The sequence below is a fragment of the Balaenoptera physalus genome, assembly GCF_965194825.1.
Source record: "Balaenoptera physalus genome assembly, chromosome: 18".
Lineage (NCBI taxonomy): Eukaryota > Metazoa > Chordata > Mammalia > Artiodactyla > Balaenopteridae > Balaenoptera > Balaenoptera physalus.
In genome coordinates this window covers 9,307,519-9,334,838 of record NC_138899.1, presented here as the reverse complement: position 1 = coordinate 9,334,838, position 27,320 = coordinate 9,307,519, and the positions used below count along the sequence as shown (strand labels likewise).

At 39.8% G+C, this 27,320-nt stretch overlaps 1 protein-coding gene and 1 long non-coding RNA gene across 6 annotated transcripts in view; one reads left to right on the top strand and one right to left on the bottom strand.

Moving 5' to 3' along the window:
* FGF14 (fibroblast growth factor 14) overlaps positions 1–27,320 on the bottom strand; it is a 626,727-nt gene that overhangs the window by 168,923 nt on the left and 430,484 nt on the right. Inside the window, exon 1 of one of the 5 annotated variants that reach the window (XM_082434711.1) lies at positions 14,841–27,256. The exons of 3 other annotated variants lie outside the window; for them this stretch is intronic. Coding sequence is in view for 1 of the 2 variants with exons in the window: in XM_082434708.1 (XP_082290834.1) it covers positions 13,021–13,213 (193 nt within the window). In the remaining variant the exon portion in view is untranslated. Of the gene's footprint in view, positions 1–13,020; positions 13,304–14,840; positions 27,257–27,320 lie in introns of those variants that run through there. One more of the 5 variants, XM_082434708.1, reaches the window with a different exon arrangement.
* LOC309647422 overlaps positions 1–27,320 on the top strand; it is a 179,103-nt gene that overhangs the window by 96,337 nt on the left and 55,446 nt on the right. The window lies entirely within an intron of this gene.

Genomic DNA, 27,320 nt, shown 5'->3' with positions numbered 1-27,320 from the left:
TCTTAATAGTTACAAGTGTGAGCACATCAATTTTAAGTGTATGTGTGTGTGTATGTATATATATATATATATACACACACACACATATATACGTATATATATATATAAATTTAGAATTGAACATACTTAGTACTTACTTTGTTTTTATGCCTCACGTGATATCTGCATCACATAGCATGCTTCGCGTTAATCTTTTATTTACACACATACACACAACATATTTTCTCTCTCTTTCTCTCACAATCAAACAAAAAGAGAAAGAGAAAAGGAGGAAGGGAGGAGGCGTAGCTGTAACTGTCTCAAACTGGAACAACACATAAAATTGTAAATGTTTGGATTAGAGGAGGCAAAATAAATATAAGATACACGGATAATTAACCAATTATCTTCAGGCTATATTTAGTGAACAGCCAACAGGAAGCATGGGGCCAAAGCAATTGGGAAAGCACGTGGGGTGGGGAAGTGCGAGGGGCAGGGAGACAGACACTGAGAACAGACCACTGAGAGGACAATTCTGCTCTGTAGATGGCCTTTTAATGTAAATATAATCCCTGTGGCAAAGGAACATAGCTCTGTCTTGATTTTCTAAGGCCTACTATTGGGAATTTGGGATTGACATGTACATACTGCTATATTTAAAATAGATAACCAACAAGGACTTACTGTATAGCACAGGGAACTCTGCTCAATATTCTGTAATAACCTAAATGGGAAAAGAATTTGGAGAAGAATAGACACATGTATATGTAAAATTTTTTTTTTAATTTTAAAAAAAGGTATTCATGCACCCCAATGCTCAGTGCAGCACTATTTACAATAGCCAGGACATGGAAGCAACCTTGTCCATCAACAGAGGAATGTCCATCGACAGAGGAATGGATAAAGAAGATGTGATACATATATACAATGGAATACTACTCAGCCATAAAAAAGAGTGAAATAATTAATGCCATTTGCAGCAACATGGATGGACCTAGAGATTGTCGTACGGAGTGAAGTAAGACAGAAAGAGAAAGACAAATACCATATGATATCACTTATATGTGGAATCTAAAAAATAAAGGGTACAAATGACCTTATTTACAAAACAGAAGTAGAGTCACAGATATAGAAAACAGACTTATGGTTACCAGGGGGAAAGTGGGGGAGGGATAAATTGGGGGATTGGGATTGACATTTACACACTACTCCATATAAAATAGATAACTAATAAGAACCTGCTGTATAGCACAGGGAACTCTACTCAATACTCTGTAATGACCTATATGGGAAAAGAATCTAAAAAAAAAAAAGAGTGGATATATGTATATGCATAACTGATTCACTTTGCTATACACCTGAAACTAACACAACATTGTAAACCAACTCTACTCCAATAAAAATTTTTCAAAAAAGGTATTCTTCCAAATCACCTTGCCTGGCCTGCTCCTTGCATAGAGGTCTCTGCGTATCAATAGCGTTTGGTCAGCCAGAAAGAGGCAGAGCGAGGCCCCGAGGCCCCAGGGTCTGAGTCCACACTCTCCCCATTACCGACCACACCACGGAGAGGGGTGTGATGTGAGGAGCTTGGGGCTGTAACTGGTGGTGGTAAAAATAGTGATGCGAGTGAATGAGAGAGGCCGTGCAGGGGAGATTTGGGGGATTTCCTTGCGTTCACTTTTTAAGAAAAACATCTATGGGCCTACCTCAGAAGACAACAAAGGGCATTGTGTAGGGGGTAAAAGAAAAAAAGTCACAGCATTATGATGCCAGCCAACTATGATGACATATTGCAGGGTGCTGTGTTTCCTTTTGAAAAAGTAAACAAATAGGAATATTTATGGTATAATTCATGAACTGAGGGAGATTGTTGAAATAATCCCTGGCTGCTACTATCTCAGGGCAAAAGAAAAACCCATGCAGATGTGAAAAGTTTACCTCTAGGCTGAGATGTTGGTGCAGATGTTGCCAAAAAGTGCTTATTATTGTACTCTAAGTCTCAGTTTCACTTGACCCTACAACAATGAATCATCCAGAGAGTAAAATGATAACAGTCATGGGAATATCTGGATACCAGGGACATTTCTAACGATAAAAATTGCATCAGCTCAGCAGCAGTCGCAGGGGAAGAGGAAACCTCTGCTTATTAACTGCGTATTCTTGACACTTCAGCAACTTTTATTACTTTTACAACTTTCCAAAATGCAAAGGCCTTGGGATGAAAAATATAAAAGTCTGACATACATAAAATACTCCAAACCTTACAGGAAAATTTCATCATCGCCACACCATCTGGGATAGCTTTTACTCCAAAAGGAAAGTCTAAGAGATTATGGAATGAACCCATTACAGCTCTGCCTTTCTCTTCAGCTTGGTGCCCGTCGTCCCAAGCATTGGAGAGAAATGGAAAAGTGGAGGCAGAGCTGGGACACACTTCTGAGCGAGGACGTTCTCCTGCGTGTAATGTCGCTGGTCACAGCGGCCGCTGGAGCACCCAGGAGAGAACATGTAAAACCGGTAAGAAAGATTGGGGGCAACGCTGTGGCCGACAGTCTGCCCATCCCAGGGCTGGGTCCAGAAAGACACTGGAATATAATGCTGAATTCTATTATTATTTAAGATCCACTGAGTTCATTCTAAAAATGTTCACCCTGTATCAGTCAGATCGGCATTCAAATACTACTTCTGCCAAGTACGAGTCTGTGGCAAAATTACCTCACTTTCTCTCATCCGTGAAAATAAAAATAATGCTCCCTATTTCCTGCGATTGGAAGAAGTGAGAGATAAGATATACAACGCCTCTCATCCTAGCAGGTTCAGTGAAGATGTTTGATAACTTTCCCTACATTCTCCTTTAATGTGTCAGGCATGAAGCCAAGACAGATCCTTCTGTGTTGCATAGGTTTGTCCAACCTCTGCATCCCTCCATTCAAGTCCGACCCCACCCCCCAGAGAGAAGGTTTCTCTACGGCAGATGTGTTCAGTCTTCTCTACGGCAAGGTTGGCCTCAGCATGAAAACAGCAGTGATCTCATTTGCTGGAATAAGGATGAGGTAATTATTGAACAATCGAAGCCACAGAAATGATTAAGGTGCTGGTGGCATTTACTTATGCAGAAACATTAATAGAGTTAAACAATTGTAAGCTGGCCAAATGGTAAGGAGGATAAAAAGCCGTGAACAAATATTTAAAGGGCATAATGTAACTCAGGCTAGGCAGGAATTATTTACAGAAATTTAAAGAGCTACAATGAGGCATGTGGTAGATAAAAAGACATCAGGCAATGAGATTCTATTTTCAAGACCCTTTCAAAATGGAGAGAATTGCTGGATTCTGGAGAAAACAATTGTCCATCAAACATTCAAGATTTCCCTGCAAAAAGATAACATATTCATGTAGTAGCCACTGAACGCAGTAGTTACATATCCCCCTGGAGAAACTAACAAGAAGAGATGATAGAACTCTGTCTATAAAATTATTCCTAAACTCTAATTGCCAAAACTTCACCATTTCCCATACCTTAGATGTCCTCTGTCATTCTAACAGGATATTTTAAAAAATCAAAAATGCAAATGTAAAAAAAGTTACCTTAACTTTGTCACCAGAGCTAATAATTATGTATCTATTTTTAATAGAGAGATACATAAGAGAACATATTAGCATTACTTGAAATCAAATATTATCAGTGAAAACATTCCACATACAGAAAATAAATTTTGTTAAGTAGCCATCTTACATTTAGGACTGTTTCCTTCTATACAGTGCTTGAATTTGAGTGATGTTGAGTGATTTTAGTTTGCCAATTATTATTGACTACGCTAGCAATGAAAGAGTTTGAAAAAAGAGTGATTACCTTGTCACAAACCTATATTTGACAATAAAGACAAAAATTTTAAAAACCAACTAACTCTTAGAAAGACCATTCAAATTATTCTCTCTATTTTGTAGAGGCAAGTCACTCAGGCCCAATACAAATGCATGTGATGAAAAGGATCTTCTCCCAAGTAAGAAAACACCATTGCCTTCTAGTGGTACCTGAGGACCAATTGAGTACCAACAGTGTCTAGCAGGCCATCACGGGGCATGATGGCAATAGTTAACCCATTAACATATTTAGAAATCCAAATATGTCATAACTATGAAAAGATGATCACATGAATGGCTTTAGTGGTGTAAATGGCACGTTAAAAGTATTTTGATGCTAACTTTACCCACATTAGAGTGAAAGATACAAATTTATTGTGTCAGTTGAATTCCAAATGCTGTACCAGTAGGATAAGAACTGAGAAGAAACCCTTGGATTTGACCACTTGCAGGTCCTTGGTGACCTTGACAAGAGCAGCTTATTGGTGGGGACAGAAACCTGATGAGAAAGGGTTCAAGACAGAGTGGGAGGAGGGAAACTGGAGATTTCTTTTTCAAGAAGTTTTGCCAATAAAAGATAATTGGTTTAATAACAGGAGAGGAATGCATAATCAAGAGGAGATTAACTTTTAAGATGAGCTATATTACGGCAGATTTATATGCTGATGAGAATAATACAGCAGGATATAGACATTATATGATGCAGAAGAGAAAGGGAAATATTGGATTGATGTCCCTGAGTAAGGGAAACGATCTGTTCCTCAATTTGTAGAGGTCTTGACCTTAAATAGGAGCACTAAGAGTTCATTCCCAAGTTCAGCAGGGAAAAGGGGAAAGTGGATAGATTTGCAGATAGGTTTGCAAAAGCAGTTGTGGAGTATATGGAAAGTTATTTTTGATAATTTCTGTTTTCTCAGAAAAATAGAAGTAAGAACATAGTTGACAGTGGGGATGGGGGAGGAGGTATAGATGTCTGAAGAGAAAGAAGATAAGAAATATAATCTATGTAAGTGGAAATAGATTTTTAAAAAATGGGGCTTCCCTGGTGGCGCAGTGGTTGAGAGTCTGCCTGCCAATGCAGGGGACACGGGTTCGAGCCCTGGTCTGGGAAGATCCCACATGCCGCGGAGCAACTGGGCCCGTGAGCCACAACTATTGAGCCTGCGCGTCTGGAGCCTGTATTCCGCAACAAGAGAGGCCACGATAGTGAGAGGCCCGCGCACCGCGATGAAGAGTGGCCCCCGCTCGCCGCAACTGGAGAAAGCCCTAGCACAGAAACGAAGACCCAACACAGCCAAAAATAAATAAATAAACAAATTTATAAAAAAAAATGTACCAAGGGCCCACTTGATGTTACTGACTATGAATTTAAAGTAGAACCAATCCATGCATATGTGTGTTTTTCTTCAGGCAAAATCAGCTGTGTAAGTGCAGGCACAAAGTAGGTGGGCAGTTGGATTAACCAGTTAGTCTTACCACGTAAGCAAAGTAAGAAGAAAAGAAGAGTCAGATAAGCCAATAAAATATCTAAATAACACATAACTAGATTTGTAAGGCTGCCCCAGAAATAAACATTCATCCATGTGCAATCTCTATAACGTACATAATACAATTTAAGAACAACTTAGCCTTGACTACATTACATTTTTCTGGTATTGGTATTAAGAATAAGATCTAAGAACTCATTAGAAAAAGACTATGAACCAATGTGTTAACTCAAAAGCAGCATAAAACATACATTATCTAGATTTCTAACAATCTACAGTTTTTATGATTCATTTGTGACTCTATAACCTTGTTGGTTTGCTTCAGTTTATCATGTACAATAAAGCCAATAAGGCATGTAACCAACAAGGCTTCCTAACAGAAATAAGAAATGTTGAAAATATATAATCTAAGAAAATTAATCAAAAATTAATGAAAGACCTGTCATGAAAGTCACTACATGCTCATGAAAGCCCTCCAAATTAATCCTTTTCAGAATTTCAGGTCAATGCTGCAATTCATTAGGAAGATAACATCAAACATGTGTCACTTCCAAACACTTGTTGGAAAACCAAAGCTACATTCCTATGTCAAAAATGGCTTGGTAAAATACAGCATTTATTTATTTACTGTCCCTTTCCCCAAATCCCACAAATAAGTCTCTAATTCCAGGCAAACTTTCCTACACCCTCAATTTTAAAGAGTAAATAACACATTATTACATGCATCCAATCAACAGATATATATGGTGAGCATCTACTATGTGCCTTAAAATAATGTGTCTTCCATTAATGTTGCTGTCATGAAGAATTGAGAGTGTAAAGTAGTGAGAAGAATAGAGGACTGAAGGACCAATTTGCTCTTGAATTCCGGTTTTATCACTTGCTACGTGTTAAGTCTTTTGGCAAAACTCGAATTTTTTGAGCATTAGTTTCCTTTGCTATGAAATGGTGATGAATCTCAACTAATTGAAGTAATGAAATAAAATATGTGGCAATTGAGAATTGGCACTGGTTAAGAGTAGGGACCCTGGAGTCAGCCTGGAAACTGGCTTTTAAAACCAGCTCCACTCTTTAATGTTATGTAAACTTGGACAAGTTACTCATTCTTTTCTTTGGTTTTTAGATACCTTATTTACAAAATGGATAGATGGGTAATATTTTAGTGTATCATCAATTAGTGTATAATGTAGCATACCTACTACATAGGCTTGTTGTGAGGATGAAACAGTACTCAAGGGCACAGTGCCTGAGTCAATTATAGCCATTGCCATGTGCACACTGATCTCACCTGCCACTCTATACCGCTGTTACTTGTAAATCCTGAGAAATACAGGATTTTTCATTCATTCAGTAAATGCTGTGGAGTGTTAGCTATATGCCAGGCACTGGTGAGACACTGACTTTTAAGTGGCTGTCCCCCATCATCATACCATATGGGTCCCTATTAAACCTGATACCAAAGAACTATAAAAGCACAGGGTGAAACGCATATTCCACAAAAAATATTTCACACAATACAGCTTTATGAAAATAACCTTTTCTTTCCTGAATGACAAAGTGGTAACTATCATAAAATGGTTTTTATAAAAGGTGGCTAGATTCCTACTACCATGCCCTACTGCTAGCCTTCACCCCCAGGAAACAGTGAATGGTGATATATTCATTATTAGATAAAATTACTAAATTATAGTAATTTCTTAAAATGAATGCTGGAATCATTATAGATAAAATTACTAAATTAGTTTTCTGTTCATGTCAACACAGTGCAGTTGACTTTAAATTGCATCAACCCCCCTAAAATGGTCTCTTATATGTTTGAGTTTACCATTATATTTTTGGTTTTTGTTTGTTTTTTTGTTTGTTTTTAGCCCTTGAGTGCCAAAATGACAATATTTAAAACATCACACACAATTTGTATTATCTAAATATCATAGCCCTTTGTGGCTAAAATTTCTCACCATTTGGAGAGAAATTAATATACAGTTTACCTAGAAAGAAACCTAGATTTTGGAACTAAGTGATAAATCAGATTGAAAAATACTTCATCTACCTTTCCCTTTCAATTTCTGCCATTATTTTAAAATTAAGTAAATAAAATTTAGAAGATATCATTTTACATTGAAGAGAGGGGAGGTTTCTGTCTATTTTAAAATAATTTTCTTATAGTAACATTATATAGACTAAAATTATTAACAGACAAACAGAATTTGGGAGGTAAATGTAGAAGAGCTGTACTAATAATTAAACTAATTTGAAATATAAAGTGAAATCTATAACTGATAACGGTAACCTACTGGGGGGTGTGAGAGGAATTGTTGCTTCCGAACTCTTATATAAAGAAATGTCAAAGGATTTCTTCACCAGTTGTTAATAGTACTGACCATTTTCTCAATATATGTAAACTCAACTCAATCAATGAATCTAACTTAACCCAAAGCAAACCATCTTACTTAACCTTACTTGCACCTTACCTGACCTACTATGCAATCTTACACTTTCCATATCCACCACTTAATTTATTGCACCATAGTGGTATTATCCTTTTTCAGAAGCCTATAGCGAATGCAGAATGTTTGAAATCATAACAATTAAGCCACAGAAAAAATATATAAGGAAGCAAGGTCAATGTTTTTTAAAAAATCTTTAAAATTGTTTTATGTACCAAGTCAGTAATATGCCCATAATATCTCTTACTTAGAAACCCTACATTTGACAAAATAGCCCTTGTTAAAAAAATGAGACAGTTCAGATTAGAAAAACTGTAATTTTGTCTTGCCTTAATAAAACTAACAAATAATAAAACTCTGATTATCAAAAAGTTAGCAACAGGTATTATCAAAAGATAGGTAGGAAGACTCCCACAGACATCATCCTAAAAAAGTAAAAAAAATACACTTCTGAAAAGAAAAGAAGGATGATCTTTTGGGAGAAAAATACTCTCTTGTTTTATTTTGACCTAAAGAGCCCAAATAAGCAGGCGGTCTTTGCATTTTCAATGGTGATGGCTCAGAAGCAGTAGCACAAGAATGGTGGACTTTCGATAACTCTTGGCTGTTGATTATTTTCTGAGGGTGAGCATGGCTTTCCTTAAATAGTACCTTGTAAGAAGGAAGACCACTTCTCTTTTATTAGGATAGCTGATGAGTTTCATTGTCACAGAGGAACAAATAAATATATATAGGCATATATATATGTTTCTGCCTTTTATACAAAAGAATAAGTTGAAAACAATTTTTATGCAGCTCATTTTTCAGTCCTTGTTTCTTATGACATACTGTAATTTATTTTAAATAAAATGTGTGAGTAAGAAACCCACAAAACTATTGAGTAAACATACATGACACATGATACCATGGCTCCTATGACAGTAGCCAAAAAAAAAAAAAAGATTTCAAAACACAATTGCATTAGCTATACCAAAGATTTTGAAAGGTTATTATCCTATAAAAATGAAAGATCTTGTTTTGTTTAAAAGCTAATAACAAAAATGCAACACTTTTAGGATAAAATGTTCATATACGTCATTGCATGTAGGTTCTATTTCAGTTTTCTTTTTTTCTTCTTGAGATTCCAAATAATAAAACTGTTTGCAAATTTTTGGTTTCTTTGTACCTTCTTATTTCCTTAGCTAAATTAACAGATATTCTAAGTATCTCTTTTCATACATTAAGCCTTAGAGTGAGGTTGGTTATATTCTCGCATTCTTGAGAGTAACTCACAAATATGTAGTCACATTCCAATCCCTGAAAAAAGGGATAGATTATATGTGTATATTTAGGGAAAGTAAAAAAGATATAAAATTTTGAAAAGTATATTTACTTCTAAAATGGTCTAGTTAAGAGCACTGTGGTTCAAAGACACTTTTTCAGCTTTGGAGATGTTGACATTCCTTATTTCACTTCAATCTGAGGGCAGTGACAAGTACCCAGGGCATGGCAGACACTCTGTCAAGATTTGAGAGCCTATGAGTGCAGAAAACAGAGACGTTGCTCCCAACTACAATCTACTGAATATGTGTGTGAATTAATTATGATTGGGCATAAACAACAATCATGAGGTATAAAATGGAGAATTATTTTTACTTCTCTGCAATGAGGGAAGACTTCTCAGAGGAGCTGGCACTTTTTTTCAAGCTTTAAGAAATGGGGATAATTTCAACAGGTGAAGAGAGAAGAAAGAAGACTGTATGCATGGAGTGAAGCACAAACAAAGGCACAGGGATTTGAAACCACGTGGTTGAACTTTGTGGGGTTTTTTGTTCTTGTTTTTTAAAGACCAAGTATTTTATTTTATTTTTTAAAGATTTTTTTTTTTGATGTGGACCATTTTTAAAGTCTTTATTGAATTTGTTACAATATTGCTTCTGTTTTATGTTTTGGTTTTTTGGCTGCGAGGCAATGTGGGACCTTAGCTCCCCGACCAGGGATCGAACCCGTACCCCCTGCATTGGAAGGTGAAGTCTTAACTACTGGACTGCCAGGGAAGTCCCTGGTTGAACTTTGAATGATGTTTGGAGTCTAAGGAGTTAGAGGAAGAGTAGAGGAAGATGAATCTGGAAAGGTAAGATAAAGTGTGATGCTCACCACGACCACTAAGCCATCTTGCAAATTTCTGTCCTTTACAGATACGAAAGCCATCCTTTTATGGGGGTAGGAGGTGGTCAGAGTTGGGGGGTAAGGTTTGACCAAAAGGGATAAATAAATATGTCATACTCTTTATATTAAATTACTACTTAAAGGAGGATTAAAAAGAAAAAATCCCTACATTTAAGAAATGTATACTACTCTTTCCCAAAAGACAAAATATCGAGCTGTTCCTTATTTTGTTGGCAAACATGTCAAATATATTTGTATTTCCTTGTCAAAATGCAAACTGCAGACAACACAGACATAATATAAAATGACAGTGTACTTAAAGTTTCTACACCTCCCTTGCTTCTCCCAACAGGCTAAGGTTATTCCCACCTCAGGGGCTTCACACACATTGCTCTTCAAACCTCTGCATCTCTGCATCCTTCTCAGATGTCAGCATTCAACCTGTAGCTCTTGGTGTGGCCCACCCTGCCTACTTGATCTAATTAGGTCCCTCTTCCTACCCACCCTCACCCCCCGCTCCGTGGTTCTCTACCTCAGCCCTCTTTGTGCTTTTTAGGACTTTTACGTTTGCAATTCGTATTAACTTGTTCCTTGCCATCTGCAGTGACTTTCTACCCCGTGTCTGTAAGCTCCATGATGGAAGGAGATTCGTCTGTTCTTTTCAACACTCCACATATAATACCTGGAACAGGACCTGACATATTACAAAGATTCAATAACGCTTTGTCAAATTAATAATTTTCAAATACAAAGATATATAGAATTGTCATACCTAAAAGTTATATCTCTAAATTAACAAATCAGACTTTTAAAATTTCCTGGGGTCAGTTCTTATGCAAAGAGTGAGTATAGGAGGAAAAGGAAAATATGCTTAAAAAATGTTTCCTAAAAGAATATTTAATTAAATAATAAAATAATTATGTATAGTTATATTTAATAATATATTGTAAAATCATGTAATTATATATCAATATATGATTTACATAACATAGTTTTAGTATTTCTTTGGCTTAAATTAATAATTAATTCCTTTCTGATACTCAAGGGATATATCTATATTTTTCTTCACTAAAGAATATATTTCTTGATATATAAGATATATAAGAAGGATAATAGGAAAGGTTTTGATGAAATTTCCTTCTAGCTTATCTTCTTTTCCATTCTCCCACCAAAAATAAGGTAGCAAAAGTGACTTCGAATATATCAGTGCAAACTCATGAATGTCAAGAGAACAGTCAGGGTTGCAAATGTTGAAATAGACTATCAGAGAGCTCAGATGCCTTTCTTTATCTGGTAAAAAGTTAAAATTCATCCCCATCTTAAAATTCACAAGCGTAAAGCAAACCCTCCTTCATCACCCGATATGACACAGAACATTTATTGTTCATATTTATAAAATAATCTACTGGTTTATATTTAAAGAATATGCACTAAGTTTTAATCATCATTTATATTAAACAGTCCTATCTAGAAGAAAATATGTTTATTTACTTCAAATAGATGGCAACACTGGAGCTCTACCTGGTGAAAATTGTGTTCTAAAAGATGATCAGATGAAATTAGGGGAGAAGCAAATACGTTAAGTCATGATAATGTGACCCTCCATGGGTCAGCAATGTTTAAAACAGTTGAGTTGGTCTTATAATACCAAGGTTTGCTGGATCAGTTTCTAGGCTAAAGCGTAAAATTAAAGTCCCTTTTTCCTAATAGCTTCTACACTGGTCTGAAAATATTGTCCCCGAAGTCTTCATCGTGAAGTTCCTTCTTTTATAGCTATATAATTTATCTACCTTAAAAATTCCATTCTGCTTTTCCTCAGATGTTTGCCTTCTAAGCTTGATTCTAAGAGCAAGTAACTCCAATTTCTAACTGTGACAATGAGCGATTAAAAAAAAAAAATTTAGTTCTAGTCTTTGTTTAAAGAAGCACTGAAACTTTCGGTCGTATATCTGCAAATGTGTGGGACACACACACACACATACACACATTCACACAGATACACACGTACAGCATATGCTTCTCTCACACATCTTTGGAACAACAGGGAACTTAAAATAAATACAGCTGGGCACCAGGAATATAATGTGCTGGGCAAACATATACTCCTATTAACGTAAATATATTCTTCAGTGTTTCCTGCGGGGCCCACTTAGTAATGAAAAGCAAGCAATCCCCATTTCTCCCACAAAACACCCCACATGCTCTCCAAACAACCGCCCCTAGCAACTGGATGTGGAGAGGAGCGGAAGGGAACAAAAGGCGCTGGGCTCCAGCTCAGGAGTGAGTCGCCTTCTCGGACCCTGGCATTTTAAAGGCAGCAACAGAAGGTCATGTTGGGCACTAGCTGTCTCTCAAACAATATGTATAGTAAGGCAACTATTATAGTCATCCGTGTGTAGTAACTGCTTCTTTTGCCTCACGTAATTCGCGAGTCCTTGAATCGAAACTACCACGTATGAGGGATGTTTGCCAAACCCCCAAGTGGGACTCGTTCTCCGCCCTCTGCGCCCCTCTCCTCACCCCAAGATGCGACCCAAGGGCTTCAGAGTGACCAGTGCTGCTCGCGAAGCAGCCTTCCGGGAAATCTCCACTGGACTGGCTCTCAGCGCCAACACACCCTCGGCTCACTTCCCTCAGCCCAGCCCCTGCTGAGCGCAAGGCGGGGACCAGCCCCTCCGCCGAGGTCCGGGAGCCGAGGGGGCTCCGGGAGACCAGACCCGGAGATTCCGGGCATCTCCAACCGGGCTGGAAGCAGCCGGCGCGACCCCGAGGGGAGCCAAGACCCTCGGAGCAGAAAGAGGTTTTCCCTGGGAGTCGGCCCACATCGGACCCGGAGAGCGAGGGGCAGCGGCGGGAGCGGGCCAGCCTGCCGGCGGGGTGAGTTTCCAGTGGCTACAGGTTGCCTGGGAGCAGACGCCCCGCTCCCGAGGGCGGCAGGCGCTCGGGGCGCTCGGGAGGGAGACTTGTGTTGGGGGGGGGGAGCGGGGGGAGGGTGTGAGAGACGGAGGGAGGCAGGGGAGCCCGAAAAGGCCCCACGCGGACGGGGAGAGGGGAGAGAGCCGAGGGCGCGCCTCCCAACCGGGACCCACACAGACCTTGGCGCCGCAACCTGCGCTTCTTGAGGCCGAAGATGCGCACTTTGGAGAAGATGTCCACCAGGTTGCCGTTGCAGAGCCCGCGGTTCTTGCTGGGGCTGCTCCGCCTCCTGCTGGCCGACGGCCGGTCCCAGTGCTGCTCCCGTGCCTGCCGCTTCTGGCGGATCAAGCCGCTGGCGATGGCCGCGGCCATGGTGGCCCCGGGACCGGGTCCGGAGGAGGGAGGGGCCGAGGGAAGGGAGCTGGGGACACAGGAGCGGGAAGGGCCGGCGAAGAGGGCAGGCCGGAGGGGCCGGGGCCGGGGACTGGGAGCGCTCAGTCCCGCCTGGGACCCATCGCCCTGTCCGCGGAGCGCGGGGCCGGGCCCGCAAATGCGCCCGGGGCGCGGCGGGGCGAACGCCGGGAGCCCGAGGTCGTGCCCGCCGCCGCGGTCGCGTCGGAGCCTGGACTGGGGCCGGGGCCGCGGACGCCGCCGCTCGCGCCGCCTTCCTGCCCGGCCCGCCTCCCGGGCGGGAGGTAGAGCCGGCCGCCTTCTTCACGGGCAAGGGATGGAGGGCAGGTGCCGGCCGGGTCCCGCGCGTCGGTCCGCCCAGGGCGCGCTGGGCAGGACTCAGCGCCGGACTCGAGCGGCCCCCCGGCCGGTGCCGCCGCCGCCGCCGCCCGCTCTCGGAGTCCGCCGGTGATCGTCAAGTGCTTTGGAGATCAGCATCTGGAGAGCGCAATCTTCTCCCCGGAGATCTCTAATCAGAGCGCTTCGTTCCCACCCCGCTACACTCCCCTCCCGTCCCCCTCCTATGCCAGTCTTCAGAAGGAAAGAAAAAGGTATATATAATAATGCCTTTTAAAAATATTAATAATACTGTAAAAGAAAGCTAAAACGGATGGCAGGGGGGTGGGGTGCTGAGAGGCTGAGCCAGAGCGGGTGGAATTGAAGGAATCATCAGTGCGCTTTTTCTTGGATGAAACTCGCACGTCTCCGAGGCTTCCGAGGCTTAGCGAGGGCTTCTGGATCTTAACGTGCCTCCTGGTCCGCAGGCACTCTCAGCCGTGGTTGGAACGCGAGGTGGATCCCGCCCTCCCCGCTAATCCCTTCAGCTCCAGAGCCTTTCCACCCCGGGAAGGAGGAGGGGGAAGGAGGGAGGTTGGGAGGGAGGAGAGTGTGTCCTGAGGAGGGAGGCGCCTCCACTCCCTGCCTAATCCACCCAAACTTGCTGGACTCTCCCTTCCGCTCCCAGGAAAAGTAGGCTTGTCATTTTGAAACCGTAGCAGACAGAGCAAGAAGGAGGGAAGGAGGGACGAGGGAAGGAGACAAGACGTGGAGAGGTGGTGTGGAAAGACCCCCTTCCCAAATTTGCTCTCTAGCACTTGGAGGAAGAGATGGCAGCAGCTGTAGCTGCTGCAGAACGGCAGCGGGAACGGAATATTGAAGAAGCCACCACAGAATATTAAGGGCGGGCGGGGTGTCACAGTATTCCAGCGACAACAGAAAGCAGCCGGACTGAGGGACACTCCAGTTTGAGCTGCCGTCTTTGGCGTCCCTGGGTAGAAAGCCAGGGAGCAAAGCATGTGAACTGTGTTTGAAATTCAGATACAACAGCTGCTGCCTCTTCTCCTTGATTTCCTGTCTATGTCCTGGCAGCATTCTGTCATGGATAACCAAAAATATGAAGGTCCCGGAGGAGGGGAGCAAGTGGAGGGCACCCTAGAAAAGGAGGTTGGGAGAGGAACAATTCGTGCTTGGAAGAACACAGATCTTTGGTTCCTAGGACACACTCCGAGCCACAGAACTCTGAGTAGCTTGTGCTCCTATGGCTTCTTACCTTTTCCTCTTCCCTTTAGACTGCTTGCTTATCATTCCAAGAAGGTAAAGAAAAGAAACCCACAAGCTAGACTTCTCGCAATCCAGTGTGAAGAACGGAGGAAAGAAAACTCATCTGATAATTGGTACTTGTAACAATCACTTTTCTGGTGACCGCTTTAGAGCTGGAAAGAGGAGAGACACACTCGGAAGGCAGCCCTGGGAGCAGTTCTGAACCAACACCCACTTTCTCTTTGCCTCAGGAATAGGCAGTAAAGTACTACAGAGACTTGCAGCCAGGCAAGTGGGAGAAGTTCAGACAAGGGCTGATTACAGGGAGGCTAGACACCTTCTGCTCTAGGGAACTTATCCACAGTCTCTCCAAGGAAGCAATTAGTGCTCAGCTGTTTTTCACTGTATTTACTAATAAGCCTCTCTTGGGGAAGAGAATTTAATCTAAGAGGAGTGTTTAGATTTGGGTCCAATGCAGATATCATTGGCTTTACGATAATGTATATGCTATTTAACATTAAAGAACATACTCTGTAAGCTTATTTTCCCCACCTTACCATGTTTTATCTACATGAAATCTATATATATGTAATAACTACGATTACTAAAAGGAATATGCATGAGTAATTTTCCCAGAAATTTGCAATCCTTAATCTCCTATGAGATAGAAAAAGTGAAGAAAAAAGGGTGTGTTAACTATTTTGCTCCATGTCTACCTTTTCTTTTGTTTTCTGTTTTACATGTCTTTGTTCTTACATGTTTACTAAGTGTATTTAGTATTGCCATGATCTTGCTTTAAAAGGGAAGGACATTTGCAGAGATGGATACATCTAATAAAAGGCTATTTAAGTGTTTCTTCTAAGAAATTCACCGGAATAAGTCGTATTGAACAGAAGTAGTAGCTACTCCTACCTTCCATTATTGAACAGTGGCTATCTGGACATTTCAGACAGCACAGATTGGAATTTCCGAACGACTTTACAATTAAAGCAAACATATTTACCTAAAGCTAGTAATGAGTTTTTCAAAGAAGCAAAATGTTAAGTATAGTGACCTTTTCAATCTAGTACAACTGCCCCAAATTACATAACCTAGTTAGCTGCTGCTTTTTTTTTTTTAATCCTCGTGATATATGTGTGTAGTATAATAATTTGAACAGAGTGAGATTAAGCTGCTTCTTATTAAAGCTGTGTTAATTCTTTTCTTTCCAGGCATTTTCTTACAACTCAGGGTTCTCCCCAATTCCTTGGATTGTATAATCCAAGGGGAGGTCGGTTTTTTGTCTCCTTCAGACCCCTCCCTTCCACGCCCAGCTGCGGTTCAGCACCGCGGACAGGCATCCGGCCACAGCCAGGGCGCGCGGAGAGCAAGCAGGTTCCCCTGAGCGTGCGCGCGCTGCTGGCTGCGAGGGGCTCCGGTACTCTCTGCCCTTAAAAGCAGCTTTCCGCTGCCCACCCCAAGCCACCCAAGGCGGAAAGGAAATTAATCCTCACGGCTTCCACTGGCATTAATAACCCACCTTGGAGCATGAAGCTTTTCAGCTTTTTGAGAACCAAGAAATACTCTTTCTTTCCTGATTTATTCCAACCCCTGGCGCAGCGCCTGAAACAGCGGACGACTCAGTCTCAGGGCGTCTACTCAGAGTGTGAATTTCACAAGCCTTAAACGCTTCTATCTTAGGTGGTTTCTGGTTTTAAGGGAGCATGGGGTGGGGGGCAGCACTTGGGCTAATCAAAGTCTTTTAGCTTAATCTCTAGTTTTCCTTTTACCTCCCCAAAACGCTGTTTAGTTGTTTACAGATAGAGGTAAGCGAAAGAAAACGCAAGAGAGCCATCTGCTGTCTTAAACTGTGATAAAAGTGTAGCAAAAAACCAGGGTGAAAACCGTTCAGGGCGGATGAACCGAAATCCATACCTTGCTGCAATTCAGAAAATAATGTTACACTCATGAGAACCTCCTCGGTGTCGTTCATTTCACCTTTGAATGCATAAAAACAAACAATATACTACTGACCAGGTAGAGTGGCTCCTGAGCAACCTGTCAGGAGTCTGAACTCTGATTTCAGACAGTCTCGTTCATTTCCGGATTTTGCTCCATCCTGGCTGTATAATAACCTCTAGTGAGTTGCTTCAGTTTCTCTCAGCCTCAATTTCCCCACCTCTAAAACTGAGATGATAATAAAATCTCCTTTTTAATTCTTGTGCAGTTAAATTTAGTAAATGAATGTAAAGATCCTTGTCCAGTGTCTGGTACATCCTCAGTGCTTAAAAATGACAGCTATTATTGTCATGATGTCCCAGATCACTCATTTCTATCTCGGAAATTCTTTTCCAATTTCCCTGTCTTTTTCAAGATCAAAAATGTATGTATTCCCATGTATATTTCCTCACCTCTGAACTGGGTACTTGAAAAAGATTTTAAGTAATTAGAAATGTAAAAATTATTTCATTTTGGCAAAAGAAGTCCAAGGTGAAACTTTGGTTCATAATTGACTAAATTTGTGAACTTAGCTCTGTAAGGCTCTTTCCCCACTCACTGAATAGAGATAATAAAAACATTTCCCCCCCTCACAGAGATTAATATGTGTGCCTATGAGAAAACAGTTCTAAAACTGTAAAGTACCACACAAGCATTAGTTCATTGGAAGCTGATTATTCAACTACTTCCCTGTGCTCGCAACGTCTCCAGAAGATGCCATGCTCCCTTTGGCCCCTCTACTTTGCATATGTTGTTCCATCTATCTGGAACACTTTTACTGCCTCTTGCCCACACTCCCCTCGGTAATATAAAACAGTAGCTAAAATCACAATTGGAGTAAAGCAATCATAGGCTTGACTGTGCATCCTTGAGCAATTCATCTAAACCTCTCTAAGTTTCTATTTCCTCTTCTGTAAAATGGTCATAATAATGCAATAAGGTTATTATGAGGATTAAATGAGAACATGTATATAAAACACAGCAGTGCCTGCCAAATAGTGCAAGTTCAATAAATGATAGCTACTGGTAATCATTTAACTCATCACTCAGGTCTTCATTTCTTCAATGACCAAGTCCTACATTGACACTTCTATGAAGATGTCTAGTAGGCATCTCAGGCTTAACATGGCCAAGATTAAACTCTCAGTCTTCTTTCTCAAACCTGCTTTCCAATCTGCCCCATCTCTGGAATGACATCTCCATTCTTCTTGTTCCTCCGGCCCCAAAACTTGGGCATCATACTAATCTCATTTCTTTCTTTAGTACCTCTTATGTAATTCCTCAACAAAATGTATTCACTCTATCTTCAAAATAGATCTACCATATGATCACTTCCCACTGTATGCACTGCTACCTACCACCATGATCTTTTGGACTATTACAATAGCAACCTGACTGGTCCCTTGGGATTCACCCTTGGTCTTCTTTGATGTGCCTTCAACACTGTGACCAAAGTGTCAAAGGTATAAATCAGATTATATTACGCCTCTATTCAAAATCCTACACCTCAGTAAAAACCAAAGTCCTCACAGTGTCTACAAACCATGCTCCATGTGATTTGTATCTCTCATCTACCTTCATTTGTTATCTGACACCATCTCTGCTTCTCTCTCTTCATTCACCAGATGCCTTCCTCAACCTACCTGGCATGTTGCTATGGCAGGACTTCTGTGCTTGCTCTTCCATCTGACTCTCTCACCTCCTGCAAAATCTTTGCTCACTTATTATCATCCCAGCTGAGATCTTCTCTTACAAATCTAGCTAAAATAGCAACCTCCAAACACAGTCAATCCCTTCTTCTTTCCCTGATTTAAGGTTCTAGAGCATAGCAGTCACAACTTTGAAAAATTCTATGTATTTTTATATATGTATTTTAATATGTATCTTATTTATTTGGACTATCTTGCTCTTTTAAAACACAAACCTAAGACATATTTTTGTGTCTCATTTGTTGACTGCCACATATCCAGTTCTTAAAATGGGGCAAGGCAGAGTAGGGGCTTAAAGAATTAAGAAGTTGGATACAAAGACAGCCAAAGAGTTAACACCAAATATGAGGAACAGAAAATCTTGCTTAGCCCAGTCTGTCAAGGATAAATTACCCCATGGTGCTTGATCTCTTTAAGAGAAGAAAGAAATCTAAAATTCGATTTGGAATATGCACAATCTCAACCCCATAAATAGGATATACAGAGTCCTCTAGACTTTGCTTGATCATTTAGGCTCAACTTAACATGACATGTAGTTTTTTTTTTTAAACCAAAACATTAGCAAAATATTTAATATGAAAAGTCCATGACAATTCTATATTAGATATTGGGTTGGCCAAAAAGTTCGTTCGGGTTTTGGTATGATGGGACACGAAACCCGAACAAACTTTTTGGCCAAACCAATATAATCATATATTTATATACGATTTAAAATACCATTTCAATTATTTAAGACCTAAACCTTCAAGTAAGTTAATGTTCCAACAAGAACAATGACATTTATATTTTGGCTTCCTAATACAAGTTGTTCATTATCACAACCTTCCCGAATCACCATTCTATATCCCTAAGACGACATGTAGTTTGAGTTCTGAGTTCCAGCAGTGATTCTTGGGGCTTACTGAAGGTTGCAAGACTGACTTCACTTGGATTGGAGAGGACAATGCTACTGATCTTTGTGACTCATCCCGCCCCCCAATACACATCCTGTTTTCTCCCTTGCTTTCAGGCTGCCAATTGACAACATGCCCCCTTTTCAAATTTGTTACATTGAATCAATCATTGCAAACTAGATGAACATATCTGTTCATCTATAAATACAAAAGTAAATGAAGTCTAAGGGAGGAGAATATATAAACAAGAAACAGCCTTATTGATACTGATTTCATTATTTAAAGATCCTTTTCCCCTTGCCTTCTGCATTTTGTTATATTCTAGTTTATTTTATTGAGTAGGTTGCTTAAATTCCAAATATGTAAGTTTTTGTTTGGTTTACTAAAAACAAGTACATTATTTCAACTTCAAATAAACAAAAAACTCTAAAGAACATATTTTGTGACACTGATGTCATTATTAAATGTTAACACTTCTTATTTTCACAAAGTAACAGTCTACCTATTTTTCTTCATATATGTCATTGCCACAGCCATTATTTCAATGTAACCAAATTCATCGGATCTAAGAAACCATTGACTTTAAGATGCATCAGTTAGCTACAAAGGAAAAAAACCATTTTGTTCAACTATGTCACATCATAGATTACAAGATGTATATCAATTTCAGAGATATTTATAAAAAAAAAAAAACCTTTGCATCTTAGAATCAACGAAATGGGGTATAATGGGACTATGTAAGTCTATAAGTGGGACTGTACCCTTATTAACCCTGTCATGTTCTGTATTTTGCTTAGACATCATACATCTTTTGGTTAAAATAGATTTTAAGTGCTTCAGAGAAACTGTGTTCTGAAATATCTTTAGTTTCATTATTATTGTTGCTGTTGTTTTAATTCTTTTATCTCCCTGTGAGTCTGAATTGGAAGGATAGATAGGGTGGAAACAAATATTCCTCAAATATTTCCTGCTTACTTATTTGATCATCTCCACACAATAAGCGACTCACTCCATTTTGTCACATGGTTCCCTTTGTGAGTCAATCGCTTTTGAACACTTAAAATTAAGGATGAAATATGAAGGCCCAACATTTTTTCACAAATAAGTTATCATAAATTAATTTGGGATGAGCTTGAGTAGGGTTAAAAAGGATATATTGGCATTTATGTTTTCATCCTTTGTTCTGGATTAAATGGGTTTTATTTGAAAATGTATGAGGTAATTCTGAGAATTTAGTCAATACTGATGACCCTTTTCATTTTTTAGTCATTTGGAAGAACATCAAAAAGTAATGTTAAGATGCACTTGGGACAAATTTTCAGGTAGTTAATTAAGAATGAATGTGTATCCCTTCCTTATAATTCAAGTTCAAAACCTTATTTTATTTTTTCTGTGATAGTATTATTGACCTTTATTTTAGATTCAAAGGATAATCGAAATGAATGTTAAAGTGTTTTAAGTTAGATTTTTCAAGAAGTAATTGATTGCATTAATGTTATAACAGTCTTGTTGATTAATTTTGCTGGATATATTTATTTCTCATAGGGAACAGATTTCCATCTATTAAAAAAAAACCTGGAAGGAATTTTATTGTCACTTAATATTTTGATTCAATAAAGAAAAAGTGGAAACTATTGGTACCAAAAACTTGTGAACATTCTTACCTATGGAAGCAATACCAGATTGGTATAAGCAGATGGCTTCGCTTTACAAATCTAGTGTATTTTTAAAATCTGACTAATATGTTGGAAAAATACTCTCAGCGGTTTCCAGCCTGCTTTATTAAAGTGAACCCAAAATGTACATAGCATTCATTTCAGAGTTGTGAGCATTGACTTATCTTTCCTCACTCTACATGAGTTGTGGGAGATGATAATAACATCGATTTAACGATGTATCAGTGAATCGGGTTTTTAAAAAGAATACTGAATATATGTGTCGATGGACACTTAGATTGCTTCCATGTCCTGGCTATTGTAAATAGAGCTGCAATGAACATATATACAATGGAATATGACTCAGCCATAAAAAGAAACGAAATTGAGCTATCTGTAGTGAGGTGGATGGACCTAGAGTCTGTCATACAGACTGAAGTAAGTCAGAAAGAGAAAAACAAATACCATATGCTAACACACATATATGGAATCTAAAAAAAAAAAAAAAAACAAGGGTTCTGAAGAACTTAGGGGCAGGACAGGAATAAAGACTCAGATGTAGAGAATGGACATGAGGACATGGCGAGGGGGAAGGGTAAGCTGGGACAAAGTGAGATAGTGGCATGGACTTATATATACACTACCAAATGTAAAATAGATAGCTAGTGGGAAGCAGCTGCATAGCACAGGGAGATCAGCTCGGTGCTTTGTGACCATCTAGAGGGGTGGGATAGGGAGGGTGGGAGGGAGATGCAAGAGGGAGGAGATATGGGGATATATGTATAGGTATAGCCGATTCACTTTGTTATAAAGCAGAAACTAACACACCACTGTAAAGCAATTATACTCCAATGAAGATGTTAAAAAAAATATTGAATACTTCAACAGAAAAAAATTATTCAATTTTCAAAAAAATGAGAAATGAGCTTTCATTTATATTCTCAATACAAAGATTCTGTGTGCACTTATAGTCTTATCTGTATTTAACATTGTAACCAATTTATATTCAATGATTACTAGAATGGTCACTTTCATAGCAATTAAAGGTTCTAGGTTAATTATGTTCTTTGTATGTAGTATAAATGGGCTAAACACATATATGAACATGTGCACCCATGCACACATGCACACACATACACATATGCATGTGCCAAAACACATAACTAAATTCATAACTCTGGTAAAGATAATTGTAAAGCATTAGTGATTTCCAAAGAAAAGTGACTTGCAAACTCCCAATTCAAGAATCTTAGAAAACTATTTTCATTACCACCCTAAGAATGTAGACAATATCTACCTAAATTCACTTTTGAAATTTTTCTCAATAATAGTTCAATGGAAATTAAGAATAAATTAGAGTATAGGTTTTAGTCATAATTCTTTGAACACAAACTGAGACTATGTCTCTCTCAATTTATAAAGCACCTAAATAATATTTGTATAATAGTCTGTGAAGAACTTTTACATGTATTTAAGTGGGTGTCATGATTTCCATTTAAGATAAATGTTAGGTCCCAGAGCTGTTAAATGATTCTTATGTTTACAGTGCTAGAAAGTGGAAGAAACAGATCTTAAGTACATCCTTTTTCTACCAAGCTATCTCCATCCAGCTATTTAAAATTTGACTAATCTGTCACAGCACCAACTCTAGGATGGAGACTCTCACATGGGATTCAAGGACTCTCAGCAGTTTCATGGATGGATTTAGGATTATCTGTGATTCTCCCTGACATTTGTACCAAAGGAAAAAAATCGGGTGAATGTGCATTTTTATGCAACCTGGGTTCACAGTTTTCCTCCAATTCTCAAAGTGACCTGTTTCCAAAGCAAGAATAAGAATCACAACTGTAGAGGGAGGGAAAGAAGGAACACACAACACCCGGTACTACATTTCTGATTATAAAAGTTAATACATACTCATTAAGAAAAAGTTGGAATATAAAAATAAATGATAAATAAAATCACCTCTAATCTTGACATTAAACGTTTTGGTGTATTTCTTCTGGTTAAAAAAAATCATTACATGAAAATTTGCTCTCATATTTTTGGCACACTTTAGTGACTAAGAAACACAACGGAGGTAAAAGCTAGTGTATCATTCATACACTTTAGCTACATGAAGTCCATCAGAAACTACTATATTCTACATTCTATATTCTCTAAAAGCTCTTTACAACTCAAAGATCACTTCCTTCTAAGTCATGCTCTAAGTGTTCTAACCTCTGGGACCAATGCTTGCTTTAGTTTTCAGAGTTTTAGGAAGTCTAGCTAAATAACTTAAGCCTTAAGGTTCCGAAAAAAATTGCTATTTATCTCCTTCTAATCTGGGAATCTACTTCTAAAAACTGCATGTGAAAGTAATTTCCAAAGTGCAATGCACTTAAGAAATGTTATCATTATAAGTTGATGCCATTTTGCGGGTTCAGCAGAACCTAGCTCCTACTTTGTACTTAAGAACTAAACAATTATATCCTTAAATTGATGCCCTGAGCCCTTCTCAGTAACCTACAATATGTTTCCTATTGCTTCTGTGACAATTTGCCACAAATTTAGTTGCTTAAAAACAATATATTTATTCTCTCGCAGTTCTGGACGTAAGAAGTCCCAAGTCAGTTTCACTGGGTTTTGGTCAAGATATCTACAGAGCTGGTTCCTTCTGGAAATGCTGAGGAAAGAAGCTGCTTGTTTTTTTAATCTCCTAGAGGTCAACTTCATTCCATGGCTCAGGGTCCTTTCCTTGTGTCATTCCAACCTCTTGCTTCTCTTGTCACATCTACTACTACTGATTTTGCCCCCATGCTGCCCCCCTCTTCTAAGGGCCCTAGTGATGACATTGGGCTCACCCAGATAACCCAGGATCATCTCCCAGCTCAAGATCTTTCATTTAATCACATCTGCCAAGTCCCTTTTACCATCTAAACATACAGCTGCAGGACTAGGGATTAGGACTTGGACATCTTTTGGCGGGGGGCAGTGGGGACAGCTATTATTCAGTCTACCAAGCCTACCCTCTATCTAAAGCACATGAAAATAGAGCCCCGCCTAGCATTTGATAATCAGCACCCCCAACCCCAAGAGCATGGACAAGGTAACTGCTCCAGAATGCCAGTTTTTAAATGAGAGTACTGTTTCCTACAAAATATAATTCTTTTTAACAACAGCTGTTTACTTGACTGAACCTGACTAGTGCCTGCTTCTGCACCCCCCGTTGCTTTACTCCCTGCTCTCAATGATGTCTTGTTATAGGCTGGGACTCTCTGATACCACCTGCTTACCTGAATTTCTTATGACTTTAATTATTGCATCTCTCAGAAAAAAAAAAAAACAGTACAGCAATTTGCAGACGTTGTGGAAACAGAACCATTTTGTTCCCCTGTGGGTTGTGAGGATGCATTTTCTGAGTCACACATAAATCCATGAAGAATTTAATTCCTTGAGTTTATAACATGCCTTTCATGAGATTTAGGGCCATAGAATTGAGCTGAATAAAACTAAAGCTAGACATGTGATGCTCTACAAGATGAGATTTAGGGCCTGAGGCTATCACCAAATGAAGGAAATAGATTCAGAAAGTCTTGTTTTCCCCATTCCATTTTCGTTTTTATTTAGCTCTAGGGGTAGTAGGTAATTGCTGTTTCCTTTCAGAAATTTAGACTAGCTCCTTAGGTAAGAATTTGCCTTCACTCTAGATTTGACACTGACTACAAATGAAAGGTATCACTGAAGTTAAAGACTTTTTTAAAGGAATCAGAAATATTTTTCAGTGAGTTTGATATGGACAGAGGGATAGAAAGGAGGAACCTCAGAAACAAAGAATCATTTCAGGCAGAACGTCATGGAGAGTTTTATTAAATAAACAAATTCTGTGGCCCTGGTCTCTAAATGTCTCTTTGCTCACTCCTTTGGCCCTTTTTCCCTTTTTATGTTGTCACTCTCTATACCTTCCTCTGAGTCCCTACAGAGGTTTGAAACTGGTTTCTAGAGATGAGAGTATCCAATGGTTGCAAGAAGTCTTTGGCTGTGAGTCTGGAATAGCAGCTATTCTACTTTGCAGGCAAATATATATAATTTGAAACACCGAGACATAACAGTAAATGAGTCTCTTCCCAATGAACAGGGATAAAGGGTCCAAGCAGAATTATTCTTCCCCCAGATACCTAACTGGTGCAGCCACCTGGGCTGAGGAGGAGAGAGCCCCGGTCACGCTCGTAGACCTGTGCGCACCTCCGCATAAAATGGGCTTAGTGATCTTCTCCAGGGATTTAGTTCTAGCACGACAAGTCTCAGATTAGTTTATGTCAGGGAATTCTGACTACAAACAGGAGACAGCAATTCAACATGTCTTTATAGGACGAAGATTTGATTTTAGCTCTTGGTGCCCTGCTACAAGAGCCGGAGCAGATACTCAAGCGTGCGTTCTACTTTTCAGGTTACTTAGGCAGATAAACCAGGCGTCCTAATTCCCGGACCTTTATTGTAACTTCTTTACGTGCCCTCTGAAGGGGCACTCTACCCTCCGCCTCAGTAAATGCATTCCCACCAACTCCCAGCCTCTCAAGCTTCCGGGGATGATCTCTTTGCCTCCCAAACACTCCCAGCCGCCCCAGTGCAGGGCTCCAGACCCGAGGGCTCGCCTTCCCAGGGCCTGGTACATGCGGACACTTCCCAACTACTCACTCAGTGATTGGAGAAGGAAGGAAGAGAGTAAGAAAGGAAGACCCTTGGGTTCTGGACTTCTGGTCTCTTTAATTCTCCACCCAACAGTAAAACACACCTTCCCTCGGGTCCCATTTCCAGCCCCCATTTCCTTTCTCATCCCTGGTAACACTGTAACTTTTCAAAAGACTTGAAAAAAAAAAACCCAAAAAACCAGCACCTTCTCTGAAAGAAGCTATTCTCATGCTTGAAGCACTAAAAGAGGTCAAAGGGGCAGAGGTTTGTGGAGGTCTTCGGAACCCCCGGATTTTCTGCTAATCCCAATAAACAGAGAAAATCACTAATAGGTGCATCAGAATCATATCTTATTCCTCAATTCCAATCATTTCTAGATTTGAACTGAAATCTTAATTTGTTATTATATCATTATTCCCTACCTTTAAAAGTTAGAACGAGAAGTAATCTTAGAGATGATCTAGTCTAATAACCGCATTTTACTGAGCAATAAACTCAACCCCAAGGAGGTTAATTAATTAACTTAAGTTAATTACAGTAAGTCCCCAGCATACAAAATGAGTTCCATTCCGAGAGCGTGTTCATAAGTCCAATTTGTTTGTAAGTCCAACAAAGTTAGCCTAGGTACCCAACTAACACAATCGGCTATACAGTGCTGTACTGTAATAGGTTTATAATACTTTTCACACAAATAATACATAAAAAAACAAACACACAAAAAAAGAAAACATTTTTAATCTTACAGTACAGTACCTTGAAAAGTACACTAGTACAGTACAATAGCTGGCATACAGGGGCTGGCATGGAGTGAACAGGCAAGAAGAGTTACTGATGGGAGGAGGGAGAGGAGGTGGGAGATGGTAGAGCTGAAGGATCGTCAGCAATAGGAGACGGAGGGCAAGCTGCAGTTTCACTCACGCCTGACGATGATGGCACAGGTGCTGGTTCCTTGCTGGAACCAGATGCACGTTCGCATCTTTGAAAGTTCTCAGCTTGAAGGTTTGTATGTCAGGGAATTACTGTAATAAGCTAACTGGAAGCAGCTCCAGGCCTGGATTCCGAGTCTCCTGATGTCAGGTGCAATGACCTGTCCATTGCACCTCTTACTTCTCAGAAAAGCTTGGCTACACTGGAGAAGACTGCCCATTATACGGTCCCCAGACAATTCTGGAACACAAATCTCCTCTCTCCTTTCTTGTTAAGTGCATCCCATTTTTTTTTTTTTTTTTTTTTGCAGATACACCCACTATTCTTAAAGAACCCGAGTTGTCTACGAATTACTTCATCTGATTTGCAGAATGGGCCCCCTTCGGTCAATATTTTCATAAAAAGATAGTGTTCATAAAGGCATATGTCTTAAGTGACATATTCAGCCTCCATTCATTCATCCATCCATTCATTCACTCAATTAACAAATCTATGGGGCACTAACTCTCCATCACTACGCTTGACCCAGTATTCAGACAGAAATAAAAAGCGATTCTACCCTCAAGCAGCTCAGACTATAGGGGAAGATGGCTTCATACACAAGTGGGACTGAGTGCTAGAGATTCAGAGCGTAAAGCCTGCACAAGAGGAGTGGGAA